At 39.1% G+C, this 13,805-nt stretch overlaps 1 protein-coding gene across 2 annotated transcripts; it reads right to left on the reverse strand.

Moving 5' to 3' along the window:
- Positions 1-1,202: 1,202 nt before the first annotated feature.
- LOC135470296 (cilia- and flagella-associated protein 57-like) lies at positions 1,203-13,741 on the reverse strand. 2 transcript variants are annotated; one of them, XM_064749149.1, is made up of 18 exons: positions 13,654-13,741; positions 12,616-13,110; positions 12,051-12,298; positions 11,586-11,736; positions 10,923-11,075; positions 10,353-10,492; positions 9,921-10,086; positions 8,980-9,306; positions 8,449-8,622; positions 7,601-7,762; positions 6,760-6,915; positions 6,388-6,481; positions 5,969-6,159; positions 5,293-5,466; positions 4,341-4,643; positions 3,477-3,725; positions 3,081-3,224; positions 1,203-1,862 (listed from the first exon to the last, which is right to left on the reverse strand). In XM_064749149.1, exons 2-18 carry the CDS (start codon positions 13,084-13,086, stop codon positions 1,548-1,550), a joined length of 3,618 nt encoding a protein of 1,205 aa, XP_064605219.1. In that variant the 5' UTR covers positions 13,087-13,110; positions 13,654-13,741; the 3' UTR covers positions 1,203-1,547. The 2 variants fall into 2 exon arrangements, with proteins under 2 accessions (XP_064605219.1, XP_064605218.1); XM_064749148.1 differs by having other exon boundaries at positions 13,650-13,741.
- Positions 13,742-13,805: the final 64 nt, after the last annotated feature.

Raw genomic sequence — 13,805 nt, forward strand, 5'->3', positions numbered from 1 at the left:
ATGCTATACATACATGTACTTTGTGAATTGTGTGATTAAATGGAAATCTAAATATTTGCATCTTTATGTTGTGTTGCTATATGTCCTCTAGTTCTTGTGAAGTGGATGGTCAAGTAATCAGTATTGGTCATTTGATATGACCCAATCTCAGTTCAAAATCAATCTTGCTTAGAACAGATCCTCATATAGTGGGAGTGAAAGTCATGCAGGAGAAATCACACTTTAGAGTAAGATTTGTTTGTTATCTGACTCTGATCAGTCCTCTCAATTCAAAGAAAATTGAGGCAGAGAAGCAGGATTTTGCATGACATGAACTGCGGCCTAAACATTGTGGTGTTTTTTTGAGGACCGTGCTTGGTTTTCATGAACGAGACTGCCATTGTATAAGTGAAATATTCACAGGTGAAGGTGTTACAGCAAAATCAATCCAAAACTGCTATAGGCACCAGCAGTCTTGTTCAACGAACCAAGTCTTCATTTTTTCCTCCACCCGTAAAACGGCCACCATTTAATCACCTAGGGTCCATGACCACAGTATTCTGAATCAAGTCGGCATTTGCTTGGTAACTGAAACTGTGCTGTGAAATGTTAAGCCATGTAATGCCAAGCAGATATCTGGAATATCAGTTTCCCCACACACTTGTTTTTAGAATTTAAGCACAAATCGGTGTCATGTGACAGAACAAAGCGCCACAACATTGGTCAGAATTTACCATTTTGTCCATGTTCACCTGACATTTCCATTAACGCTGGTTGATGTAAATGGCAACAATCCCACAAGTGTTTCACATGGGTGGAATAAATCTCTTTCTGGCTCATTTGTGCCTTTTGCCGAAAAATAAACAAGCTAAATCTTCAGATCCAGTTTTCTAGCACAGTCGTTCCCGGCACATAAGATCTGGAAATCCCATTTTCGACAACAAGTGTTGTCTTTGAGCATTGGGCTTTAGGGGTCTGTCTGGTTTTCTCTCATCATTCTTGTTAATGTAATAATCATGAGCATGATATTGTCAAACAATAATCAAGGTACTGTGTACAAGTAGAACCACCACATCTTCTCAATTGATGCAGCACTATAACTGATAATCTTTATGGAATTGTTGAAGACAATGTAGGCCGTCTCTTCTGTAAAAACTGTAGGACCATGCTTTCACATAAGTTTGTCGGGACTAACATAACAAAAGGAAAAGATGTCTCCAGTTTATAGTTTTTCTTTATTACCATATAAATGGAAACAATATCACAGTTGCTGAAAACAGTTTGTCTAACACATCCATAACAAACAACAGAGTTTGGTGCTTGAATACGTACAATCTTTATACAAACATCCTTTTGTCCATAGTTGTTATTTGCATGCAGCAATCTCTAAACAGACATGAAGGTGAATAAAGCCTACTACTGGTTACAAAAATAATACTGAGGCATGCACAAGTAGACTTCGTTCTTTTTGTTAAATAGACTGCAACCATTCACAATAAATATTATACGAACTGATAGCAGTCAGAGCGGAAACCCAGTAAGACTGCGGAGGCACATCACCCAGAACTTTACGCTGACTGTTCCATGGGAGGTAACCTCATATTTCCCGATGACGTCCGACTCATTAGTCCAAACTCCTCTATCTGGTTTCGTAGTCTGCGGATTTCTATTTTCTGGAGGTCAATGATTTTCCTGCGCTCGTCCAAGTCACGTTCCATCAGAGCCCCCGGTGTTTTGGCGGCTATGATAGCCAGGGTGTTTTGATCCGTGTTCTTCTGTTTCCTGTGAAGGCCAAGAGCGGCCTCCAAGTCATGGATCTGTGTGCGAGCCATCTTAAGCTCTCGTCGCAGATCATTGATCTCCTTGATCAATGATACGTTCTCCTGAAAAAAAAGACACATTGTAGTGGCATTCAGTTGTAAGCATCTTACATTGCCAAGCTGCTGATGAATTAGATGTCTGTGTCAAAGGTAATAATGCTATTCTGCTCTTTTGATAAGGAACATGATCTGCAACTTCTCATGGTGAAGCAGGATTCAAAGTTGAACTGAACCATAAAGAAAAAACGTGAACTGTATATTTACAGCCTTGGCTTTGTTCAACATGGATGTGAAAACTCACACTTGATTTGTAGTTTGTCTTGGTGAAACCATATGCAGGCTTTCAATTCAGAAAGACCAACTGTTTCCTGATTGACTGAAGGACGCAGTGTGAACCTAGTCCCCTCTCTCACTATCTAGAAGTATGCAGCATCTCCATGAATAGCTGAATTAACTCCTATGAATTAACTTTGTGCCTTGACAAATTCAAACTTTTTCTCTTAAGAACAATAAAAATAAAAGAATGCTGCCTCACAGAGCTAAAGGCATGGTTCAGTGATCTATCTACCTTGTAGTTTTGAAATTCATAATATACACTGTAGTGTGTCAGAGGTTTCACGAAGACTACTTTGTGTGTAGTAGCCCTTAACCAAAATGCAATTTCTTTCTCTACAACATACATTATCATGGTAGTTAAGGGCTTGCCTAGCAAGGTGCACTTCATGAAACCTTCCTCAGAGAAGCAGCTAATGATGACCATGCAATGTGCTGACCTCCAGAAGAGCGAGTGAGTGAGTGTTTGGGGTTAAACATCGTACTTAATGTGTTTTCAGTCATATGACGACAAAGAATGCAAGTAAGCTACCCAGCCTGAGCCATTATACTGATACGGGTCAACCAGTCGTTGCACTATCCCCTTCATGCTGAACGACAAGTGAGGAAGTTACAACTTCCTCTTTTAAGGTCTTGGGTGTCACTCGAACCAGGATTGACCCTGGATCTACCACTCCCTAAGCGGATGCTTTACCAACTGTGCTATCGGGGCCGGTCCTCCAGAAGAGTATGCCAATTACAACCCATGCAGCCTTGGAAGGGTATGTACATACACTAAGAAGCGTACATGTGACAAGAAGTACCCCGAACCTCTTACACAGAATATTTCATACTATCCATTCCATATCACTTTTGATGTTATGACCAACAATCAAACGAGCCTGTATTCGTGTATTGCGTTACCCTAGGAGGAAAAGCACGACTCAAAGTACGCCTGATTATCTTTACCTGCATAATGCGGACATTATCAGCTCTGTGGATCTCAGAGTCCTTGGTGAGTTTCTTGCGGAGAGAGGCCACAGACCGCTCCAGGTGTTCTCTTTGTCGGCTGTATTCCTTCTGGATGTCTGCATCAACACTAGCTGACTCCGTCTGTGGGAGAGAATCATACACACAGTGACATCTCAACACAAAAACTGTGCCCAAATCATTCACCATTAATCTTGTTTTCTACATGTCTGCATTTCACACAGAAACTTCACATGATTACAGTTTCACACTTCCTCCTGCCTCCTTTACTCAATAAAGGAAAAACATGGTAAATCAATGGACTGGCACAAAAATCACAAAATGATTTCACGCATAAAAAACACATGTAAATTAGAACTGTTGAAATGTACTCACAATATCTTCTTGCACATGCTTCTGGTAAAGTGCCTTAATGCTCTCCTTCAACATTTTGGGATCCTGGATGTAACCCACACAGTTGTGCAGATCTGTCTTAAACCTGCGCACCACTGCCTCCACATCACGCACCCGCTGTCTCTCCTGGTGCATCTCCTTGTCCGTGGCCTTCAGCTTCTGTCTCAGCTCAGTGATGTTCAGCTCCAGCTGGGTGTTTTGTTTGTGGAACCGCTCAAGCTCACTCTCCATCTGTAGGCACAGCGTTATATAGCTTGTTATTATTCACAACTTCTTATATGCACTAGGTGTATAAATGTAACAAGAACCTTGTTATCACCATATTTGCTGGATACATGTAATGAGAACCTTGTTTCACCGTAACTGCTGGATACTTGTAACAAGAATATAATTATTACCATAGTTGATGAGTTGTTGTAACAAAAACATTCACTGTTACAACTTTACAATGTGCACCGACTGTGAACTTGTACCAAGAATCTTCTTATCAGCTTATCCGATGTGTCCTTTTATACTTGTAATATTGTTACATTGTATTTCCTGTGTACATAATATCCAGTTCGTCATGATAGTTTATAGCTTTACATGTTACATCCTCACATTTTTACGATCAAAAATGCATTTAAAAAATGTTTATTATGTCATGAAGCTGGGATAACTCACAAACGGGGATTTTTATGAACATATCTAAACCAGTTGCTCCACTATGCAGGTTAGCAGATTTCTGGCTTTGTTTCTTGACATTAACTTGATTCTGATAATTAACACATAGCCTTCCTTCATATGTCAGCATTTCAGAAGTATAAAAGCCATGCCATTTTAATTCCTCCCGTAATAAAACCTCACCTCTTGAATTTGTTCTTTCATATTCTTGATATCGTTTTCTCTTGGCTCAATCTGTTTCTTCAATTCCTTGATCTTGTAATCCAACACAAACTTGAACTTCTCCAACTCCTGGTTTTTCTTTTTCAAATCGTAGATTCTCTTCTCCTTGTCTTGAATGGTTTCATCTCTCTCCTGTATTTCCTTTTTCAAGCCGGCAATGTCTTTCTCCAGATTACGTATGATATTGTTCAGCTTCTGCGTCTCAGCCTGGTACTTTTTAATCTCCTCTTTGTGATCATCAATCTCTTTCTGCAGACTGGTGAACTGGACAAATAGTACAAATAGTAAACCATCAGTATGTGTATCTGTAATGTCACAGTCATACCCGACATCTATATGGAGGGAGTAATATGTCAACCTTTTTCCTTAATAAAGCGCAAATTTGCAACAGGTGCAACATCTTGCTAACAGTCAACCGCTTAAGGTACATATGTTTTCCTACTTTTCCCACTCAGATTTCTTGTTGTGTGAATGGCCCATGTTGATAGATTTAAATAAAAAATTTGAAGAATTGTCTGAAAGACACACAGAGCTCTTTATTTATTTGATTAGTGTTTTGTGCCTAGCTCAGGGATATTTCACTTATACGATGGCAGCCAGCATTATGCAGAGCCATAACTGAACTAAATCCTAAACAACACTACAGAAACCTCAGAGGAGTTTTGAAAAATTTACTGCTAACAATTGCTGTCTGTGTGACATAACAGGGTAAAATATAAGCGCTATCTCGATGCCAGCTGGAGGGAAAATTCCTTCAGTGTAGTGGAGAGAGAGCCAGAGTCTAGTAGAGAAACCTGGACTCAGAATCTAGAAAGTGCTGTTTTAAGTTTGCAACTGGAAATCCCAGTCACAGTCATGAAGTACACTGATGTGTGCTACAGTCCCAGCTGTTGTCAATGACACATGCAGTTACCTTCTTTTTCATGATGCCTGTCTCGCCCTTCAGTCTCATGTTAGCCTCTTTCTCATCCCTCAGTCTTCGCTCATATTTGTTTTTGATGTCCAGTATTTCTCTGTCAGCATCCTCCTCAATCTGACGTTTGGTCTCTTCATACTCCCGACTGTGCTGCCTGGCTTCCTCACTGGACTGTGGGTAGAAACATGATGCCAATTGAAGTCAAAGCACATACATACTGATCACTTAATTGCTACTGGAAAGACTTTCCATTTTGACACCTAAAATCTATAAATCCCTGTCTCGGGTGACGCATTTGCCAGTTTTTATGACCTTTCTCTTGATGCTCACTTTATTCCTTTGAAGTTAAAAATTTGAATCATTTCTGCCTACATGCTTTTGTGACTCTGAACAGCCTAAAAACTGAACTTTCATAAGGTTTACCTTCACTGGAGTTTACATTTTCTGGAAGTGCAAGTTTAAATTTTGATAAAAGACAACATTGATGAGGTGGTCAAACTTTTCTTTTCTATACACAAAAAAATAAAAGCTCTAAAATCTTATTTTCAAACTCTGAATAGTTCATTAAATTGGCTTTGGTTGTGTTGAGAAACTGTAGATGCCCAGACAACTGAACCATGGCAAGGGTTCACAGTCCACAGCATACAGTTAATATGCACATAGCTGTTGTTACCTGTTCTAACTTAGCTGTCATTTCCTGTAGCTTAATTTCATAATATTCAGTCAGCTCCTCTTCGGAGCGTGCCTTGGTTTCCTCCATCTCTTGGAGCTGACGCTCATAATCTTCCTGCATCTTCATCATCTTAGCCTGCTGCTCCTGGAATTTCTCATACTCCAGCATCAGCTTCTGGTTGTTAGCGGATTCTGTAGGTAAGACACAATGCAGATATTAACACCCAAGATCATTTGGTATCTCAAGCAGATCTTACAGTACACCATTTACAACAATAACTCCAGCAGATCTACCAAACTGTATCTTCACTTCATTGTATCACACAATAACTTTATGATATCCTACAAGAACTCCACCAAATCTACAATCCGACCTCATCAGAGCTTACTCTGAATTTACAAGGTCTTATAGAAGCTTACCCAGATCTTGTAATTCCTTAGCCTGCTTTTCCATTAGTTCTGCTGTTTCTTCCTCGTGTTTGGCTTCTTCCTTATCTTTGTCAGTTTTTAAAACCTACAAAAGTGACACCATATGAGTTAAACAATATAATACAGAATTACCCATAATATTTTAGGTATTGATTATCATTTTTTGGCCTAACAACAAAAAACATTCTTTAGATATACCCTGAAACAGATTTATGTCAATGTTGTTTTCCAATTCTAATATCTGCATTATAAAAGGTTTTATTTGGCAGCCAGTTTTCCTATTGACTAGAAACACGTTACTCATTTGTGTACACTTTCATCCTACACTTGTATGTAGCTTTTGTTTTTCTCATTTCCTCTCACCTGGTTTTTGGTTTTCAAGGATTCCATCTCCTGGATAAACTTTTCTGTCAGTTCTTTGATCTTTTCATTGTAGTTCATGTCCTTCAGTCTCAGTTGGTATTCATTTTCCATTTTTAACTCCTCTACTCTGGTTTTCAGTTCTGCCATCATGGAGTTCTTAAAGATAAGGAACAAACTACATGTATATCATTCTTCAGCCCTGTATCTCTGGTAGTCAAACGTAAATATGTAAAGAAGAAGGATGCTGGTTTGAACACATTTCCCCTAAAGTCAGAAAAATGACCAACTCACTGACAACCTGGGAGCAGCCATTTGCCGGTACCAGAAGATCTGCTTATACGGTATAACTTATCTTAAAACCACATATTTATGTTTAATATCCCTTCATCCACTTTAGGCATGATATGGCATTCAAGTCCTATAATATCAGAGTTTCAAATTTGCACAGCAGACGTCATGGTGAAGAGGGGAGCCTAATCAGTGCAGCTTAACGTGGGCGGGTGTATACAATAATTAATACTACCCATAGTTCTTATTTCATGAAATATTTAGGTTAGAGGATTGTTTGTCATTTAAAAATTTTTAATTACTGTGTATACATACCCATGTTAAAATGCACTGATCTGCCCACCCATGCTGTAAAGTGATGTCACATCCCAGAAGAACATCACCATGGTGTCATCACTTGAAATTTCAGTATTCCTTCAGGTTAGTTTCATCACCTGTTCTCTTCCATATGTCATTAAGCTCTAAAGATTCCTTCACAAGCTCACCATGATCTCTTCCCCAGCATGAGTTTTTATTTTTGTTTATACAAGTATTCCTTCATCTTATGACATACCTTCTCCTCCAGGTCACTCTTGGTGATGAGAATCTCCTCAGCCCAGCCCACCTCCTTGTCCCTCTTCAGGCCACGTCCTTCTTTGTCCTGAATCTTCCACAGGATGATTGACGAATCCTCGGCCACAGTTATTAGGTACTGGTCATCATATGTTATCTTCATCTGTGGAAGGTGAAAACTGATTCTTTTGCATGATATTCCTTTAGTTTTTACGTTCACAACAGGTGAAAAAAACACAGGTGCAAAATCTTGTTAGTGAGTGAGTGAGTGCTTGGGGTTTAACGTTGTACTTAACAATTTTTTATATGGTGTCATATGATGACGAAGGAATCTTTAGAGTGCATGTAATTTGCCTCCTTGTTGCTGGACGCATTTCCATCACTCATTTATCTAGTGTTGCTTCACTGTGATGCCTTACCAAAGGCAAGTAAGCTGCCCCGCCCGGGCCATTATACTTATACAGGTCAACCATTCATTGCCTTATCCCCTGCATGCTGAACGACAAGCGAGGAAGTTACAACTGTCTCTTTTAAGGTCTTAGGTGTGACTTGATCCAGGATTGACCCTGGATCTACCACTTCCGAAGCGGATGCTCTACAAACTGTGCTGTCAGGGCTGGTTAAATCTTGTTAGTTTTGAATTTTACTTAATAACATATTTTGATAACAGACTTTGATAATATGAGAATTCAAATTGTGTGTGTGTTTAAGGAAAACATGTACAATGTTCAACTTTAACAAGGCTTATCCCCTCTTTGCCACAGTTGTTCCCCCTTAGTGTGACCAATTATCAAATGAGACTTCCATTTGCCTAAACATCCACAAAAGATATTAAGTTAAGTGTCATACCTTAGTAATGGCCAATCCATGACCCTGGTGATCCTGCCACGCCCCAGGGCTGGTCAGTGGGTATTGGACAGACCAGAGAGACCCCATGTTTGTACCACCGAACAACATACGACCAGAGTGGGACAACACCACAGACGTAAGCATATGCTCCTGGGTAGACATCTCTCGCAGAATCTGAAGAGTAAGAAATAAAATCTGCTTGGTCAAAATGGCTGTAAAAAGTCTATAAAAAGCTTGTACAAATGTCAAATGTAAACATTCAGTCTAAACTGCTGAAAATTCAAACAAACCCAAACCTCTGACTTTGACAATGATTTTCTCTTTCTGTTTGGGATTTTGAATCTACATTTTAAATCAGTGGTAAGCACTGGTAAATCAATCATAGACATTTCTAAAACAGAACATGGTGCAAAACTAGTAATATATGTGTCATGACATTGAGATGTTTGAATATTTAACTCCTTTTTTTTTCCATATTAATTCACCTTTTTCTATGGTTTTCACCTACTGCATTGCATAAAGTTTGTTTACCGTAGAATCTGCAATCTCTTTCAAGGAGCGATCAGATCCCACAGCGAATGTTGTCTTGCCATCTGGGCTGACGGTGACACAGGTATAACTGCAGGATTTGAGGACACTCTCCCCGACTCTCTTGGATGAGACCGTGTCCCATTCATAGACGGCCCCGTCCATGCCACAAGACACCAGCTTCATGTCGTCCGTGCTCCAGACGACTGAGCGCACTTTGCCATTGTGACCCTTCAGGTTACTGACATTCTCAAAGGTTGTTGTGGAGAAGATGTGAATGACGTTACCATTCACAGCAGCGAACATGTGACCACCGTTACTGAAGGCACACTGAAACACACACACATCATCTTACCATTAACATTGAAAGCAAGCTTAGTGTTGAGGGCACATCAAAAGTGACACCATACTCAAGACCAGTGTCAAAATTACTACTGTAACCTGTAATCAGACATTTTTGGGACAGATATATTGTAGGAAACTGTGGGGTTGTTGGACTATTCAATACCAAACATCACTGTAGGTTTAGCACTTTTCAGCTGGCACATTTTGCTTGATTCTAACTGATTCATCCACTTTTTGTGAAGTTTAGCCAATTTCTTATCAGAAAAACTGAATTGCTGGCATCAGGACTATCATATATTGCAAGTCTTTAAGTGCTTCTGAAAGTACATTCTTTACGAAAAACAAACTTAAAGTAAAATACAGTTTATCAAATATGAAAAACTTAACCCAAAGTTTTAAAAAATTACATAGTTATTTCCTTTAACCTTCTAAAACTAATTCAGTAACTGCCCAAGTGTTTCGGAGTTCATGTCAGTTTCAATTCACAGTCACTGATACCAATCTGTGCATATAACTGAATGTAAACCGTTGGTGGTCAAAACTAGTGAGTCATTTTTGACGCACAAAAATATAATGGGTAACTAAGGCCTATTTCTCACCTCCCTGCAGCCGCGGACAGTGAACTCCTTGAAGGTACGGATATCATCAATGAGAATGTTCATTAGCCGCAGTTTATCACTGAAGCCCACCAGTATGTACAGGCCAGAGGGGTGTAGAGCAATGCTATAGGCCTCCTCAGCAAACTCTTTGTACAAATCCAGATTGCTGTAAACATTACAACAACAATTACAATCTAACAGTAAATTTATTCCCCCAAAAAACCATTATGTCACATGTGCTCCTTTTCCTTCACTGATATTCCAGGACTGGGATATAGGATACCTTATCTAAACTACATAATAAATAGTTGAATTCAACAAATTATTTAATGCCTTCATTTCCCCTGAATTTATGAAATGGAAATTTAACTGAGCACTGACTAATGGAATAACGTTTTTAATGATGCTAAGAGGCATTTGAGAAGAACCAACCAGCTTTCATAATTCCAGATGCGAATGGAGCGATCCATAGAACATGTGGCCAAAAGTGGTTTCCTCATGCAGACATCCAGGCCTGTGACATTGCCGTGATGGAAGGGCTGAGCTAATACCTCAAAGTGGGCCAGGTCTCCCTGATAACAAGAAAAACATGTAGCATTTATGTCCTGACACAGCTGAGATATTGCCAATGTGCCAATAAATCCCAACATTTGCTGGATAAATTAGTAAAAAAAAAAATACAGGTTATGAAGTCAAGGCATAAGACAGTATGTCCTGTGGAATTAGCAGTTTGAGGTATTTTTTTCATTGATGGAGATATATACATTTACTTTGAAACTCTATGTAGCCTAACTTTTGTTTCAATGAATCATTTTTGCCTGTATAACTGCTTTTGGGTTTATATCATGGAGGAAAACTATTTCACCAAACTAAGACTCTCAGAAAATTCCATGTCATTGACACCTATCTTCTGCCGTAGGACACATCACTACTTGGACCTGCACTGCTCACATGAATGACGTGAATCCCTAATTGTGCTTGTGCAGCTCAAGCGATGCCTACCTTGCTGAGGTCAGCACTAGAGAGGGCGATGTAGTAGAGCTGGTTAAGATCTGTGCTGGCAACCAGTGTCTCCTCCGATGGACTTACAGTCAGACAGGTGATGATCTGGCGCGTGGCACGACTGGGATCCGCGCTGCTTGTGTCTGATGGAATCTGAACAAATAAAATACATGTATGAAATTAAAAAGGTCATCTATACTTTGAACACATTTTGAATATGGACCACTTTTGCTGTTATTATTGCAAATTTCACAAGTAACAGTGTGGATCAATTGAATTCACTCATTTTCTCTACAGAAACTCAATGGCACCAAAGTGAAGCACCTAAAAATTTCATAACATAAGGCCATAATCTATTAAATTAATAACTGTAAGTCAGCAAAGCTACACACAACTGGCCCTTTGTGTTATCAACAGTCAAAAAAGAAACATATAACACAGCATTAAATATTCACGTGTGACATTCCCCACACTCCTTACCACCCCCCACCCCCATTCATTCATTCTACCAATCTAATTTAGTGTGAAATAACATCAAGCAGTTGCTTTAAAAATCCTTTTTGATTGATGATGAGGATGTATAATTATTATGCCGCTCAAATCCATCCATGAAACATCAAGAAATCTGACAATGCCATTAACAAACCAAAATACCATTTATACCTTTATTTCCCTAGTTCGCTTGAAGTAATCACGGTCATCTGTTTTTTCATACAGCAGGACAGAGCCTGGTCCATTAGCGCAGGCAAAACCTTTGGAGTAGGCTACAACAGCAGTGATCTGTGGAGGGCCACTCAATTCATCATCCTTTGACCTGGACAAAACAAAAAACATCTTGAAAATCGAGCACTTGTAGAGAGGCGGTACATCAATATTTTAAGTTAGTTCTCTCGAACAACACAAGCCCATTATTTAAAAATGCTTTGTGCATGTTGCACTTCTTTACAAATATCTCTCCCACTACAGATCATTACACATAAGAGTAAAAGCAACAACAAAGAGAGAAAATAGATGTACTTAACTGCATTCTTCAATAATCAAAATATTGTCCTTAAGCTGAATAAGAAAAAAAAAACAACAAATAAAACAGAACAAATAATTGTGAAAAATCTGTATAAAAGTTTGTACCTGTCCTCCTTTTTGTCTGTAAGACTAAATTCATATTTTTGTTCTCCAGATTCAAAGAGAAAGAGTCTCCCACTATCAGTCCCCACAATAACTCTCTCGTCTGACACCCATGCATGACACAGGTAGTTCTGAGGGTCTATCTTCTGGAAGTTGAAAGGCTTCAGGTTTCCTTCACTGTAGCGGAAGTGTTTGAAAATTCCATTGCCAACAACACATAGCTGGGTGTTGTCTTGTGGGTTAAAGGATACCTGGGTGGGACCAAAACAAAAGTACATGTATTTGGACTTTCTTGGCTGACACACAATATATTGCACTCCATTTGGGACATTACTGAGTTACAGATTCCGCCCCCCCCCCCATTTTCTTTATACTGTATTTATCACAGAACAATACCATCAGAATAAAATCATGTATAGATATTACTCCTCAATGTACTTGTCAACTCATTGGTATAGTGAATCAATACTTCATACCCAATAACTCATATATGCCATACAAATTACATGGTACATACTTCAAGAAATATGTTGTATTTCACATTGCAATGCATATGCAGCTCTATTACCTGATAAATGGGGGGATTGTTCTGTGGGTTGGATGTTTTGGTCATAGCTAGAACTTTCGATTTTTCCCAGGTCCAGTAAAGCAGAGTCCAGTCTGGTTTGCCACCTTGTGCCACCAGGTATTTTGAGTCTGGTGAGAAAGCCAAACTGACATACTCTGTTGACTGAACATCTTGAGATGTCAACACTTTCTTTTTTCTCTGAGAATGCAAGTCATAGATAGTTATGGTCGGCTTTTCTCCCTTTTCAGCAATTGCAACATATCTTCTGTTTGGACTGACAGCCAATACTGTCATCCCCTCTCCCTTATCACTGCCTGGGATGAATTTCTGTGATTTCTGGTCAATGTTGTACAAAATACAATTTGACCCTGACGGGTATACAATTGTCTGTTCATCATGGTAGCAGATGTTATTGGCTACCTTGGACTTAAGCCCAAATATGTGCTTTGCGCTTGCTAGAGCAATAGACATCTTTCCTGTGTAAGTCAGGCCAAGCTAGAACAGGAAAAAAGAACAAAAAACGATGAATAATTAAATGAATGTTCGTATCTTTGTCTCATGACAAATACTGCTAAAAAAATAGTTAAAATCATTAACAATAGCATGCACACAATATGGTAACATATTAATTTCTATTTCTATAAATGTATAGCCTACTTAATACAGTATAGTAAAGTATAGCATAATAGAGGTCTACTTGTTTAAATTTTAAATACATACATGTGCAATATTTAAGTTGACAAATGGATCGTATTAAGTGATAAATAATATTACAAATACCTACTATTACAAATTTTCAACCATATAATTATACTAAACAACCATGCACTTATCGTCAGTCGTCACTTGAGTGAAAATTACACAGAGGGAGGAAAGTATACAAGCAGGCGTGTGGCATATCCTGGAGATCGTGTCAAATGTTGACGATGACAACTTTGTAACTGCACGAGTCGGAAGCCGAAAATAATTCCACCGACATGATTTGCTACCTCGCACGCATATTCATCCAACAGAGATGGACGAAATCTGCTTACCTACTTGTTTGCGGTTTCGACTCCTGTCAATTAAGACTAAAATGAGTTAAATTTGATGCTTAACACTGGTCTCCCGACAGACTTGTTAGAACTTGGTTGCTAATGACAACTTGCGCAGTCGTCAGCAGCGCCACTGTCAAACTTCCGGGTCAAAGA

This window comes from Liolophura sinensis, chromosome 7 (genome assembly GCF_032854445.1).
Source record: "Liolophura sinensis isolate JHLJ2023 chromosome 7, CUHK_Ljap_v2, whole genome shotgun sequence".
NCBI lineage: Eukaryota > Metazoa > Mollusca > Polyplacophora > Chitonida > Chitonidae > Liolophura > Liolophura sinensis.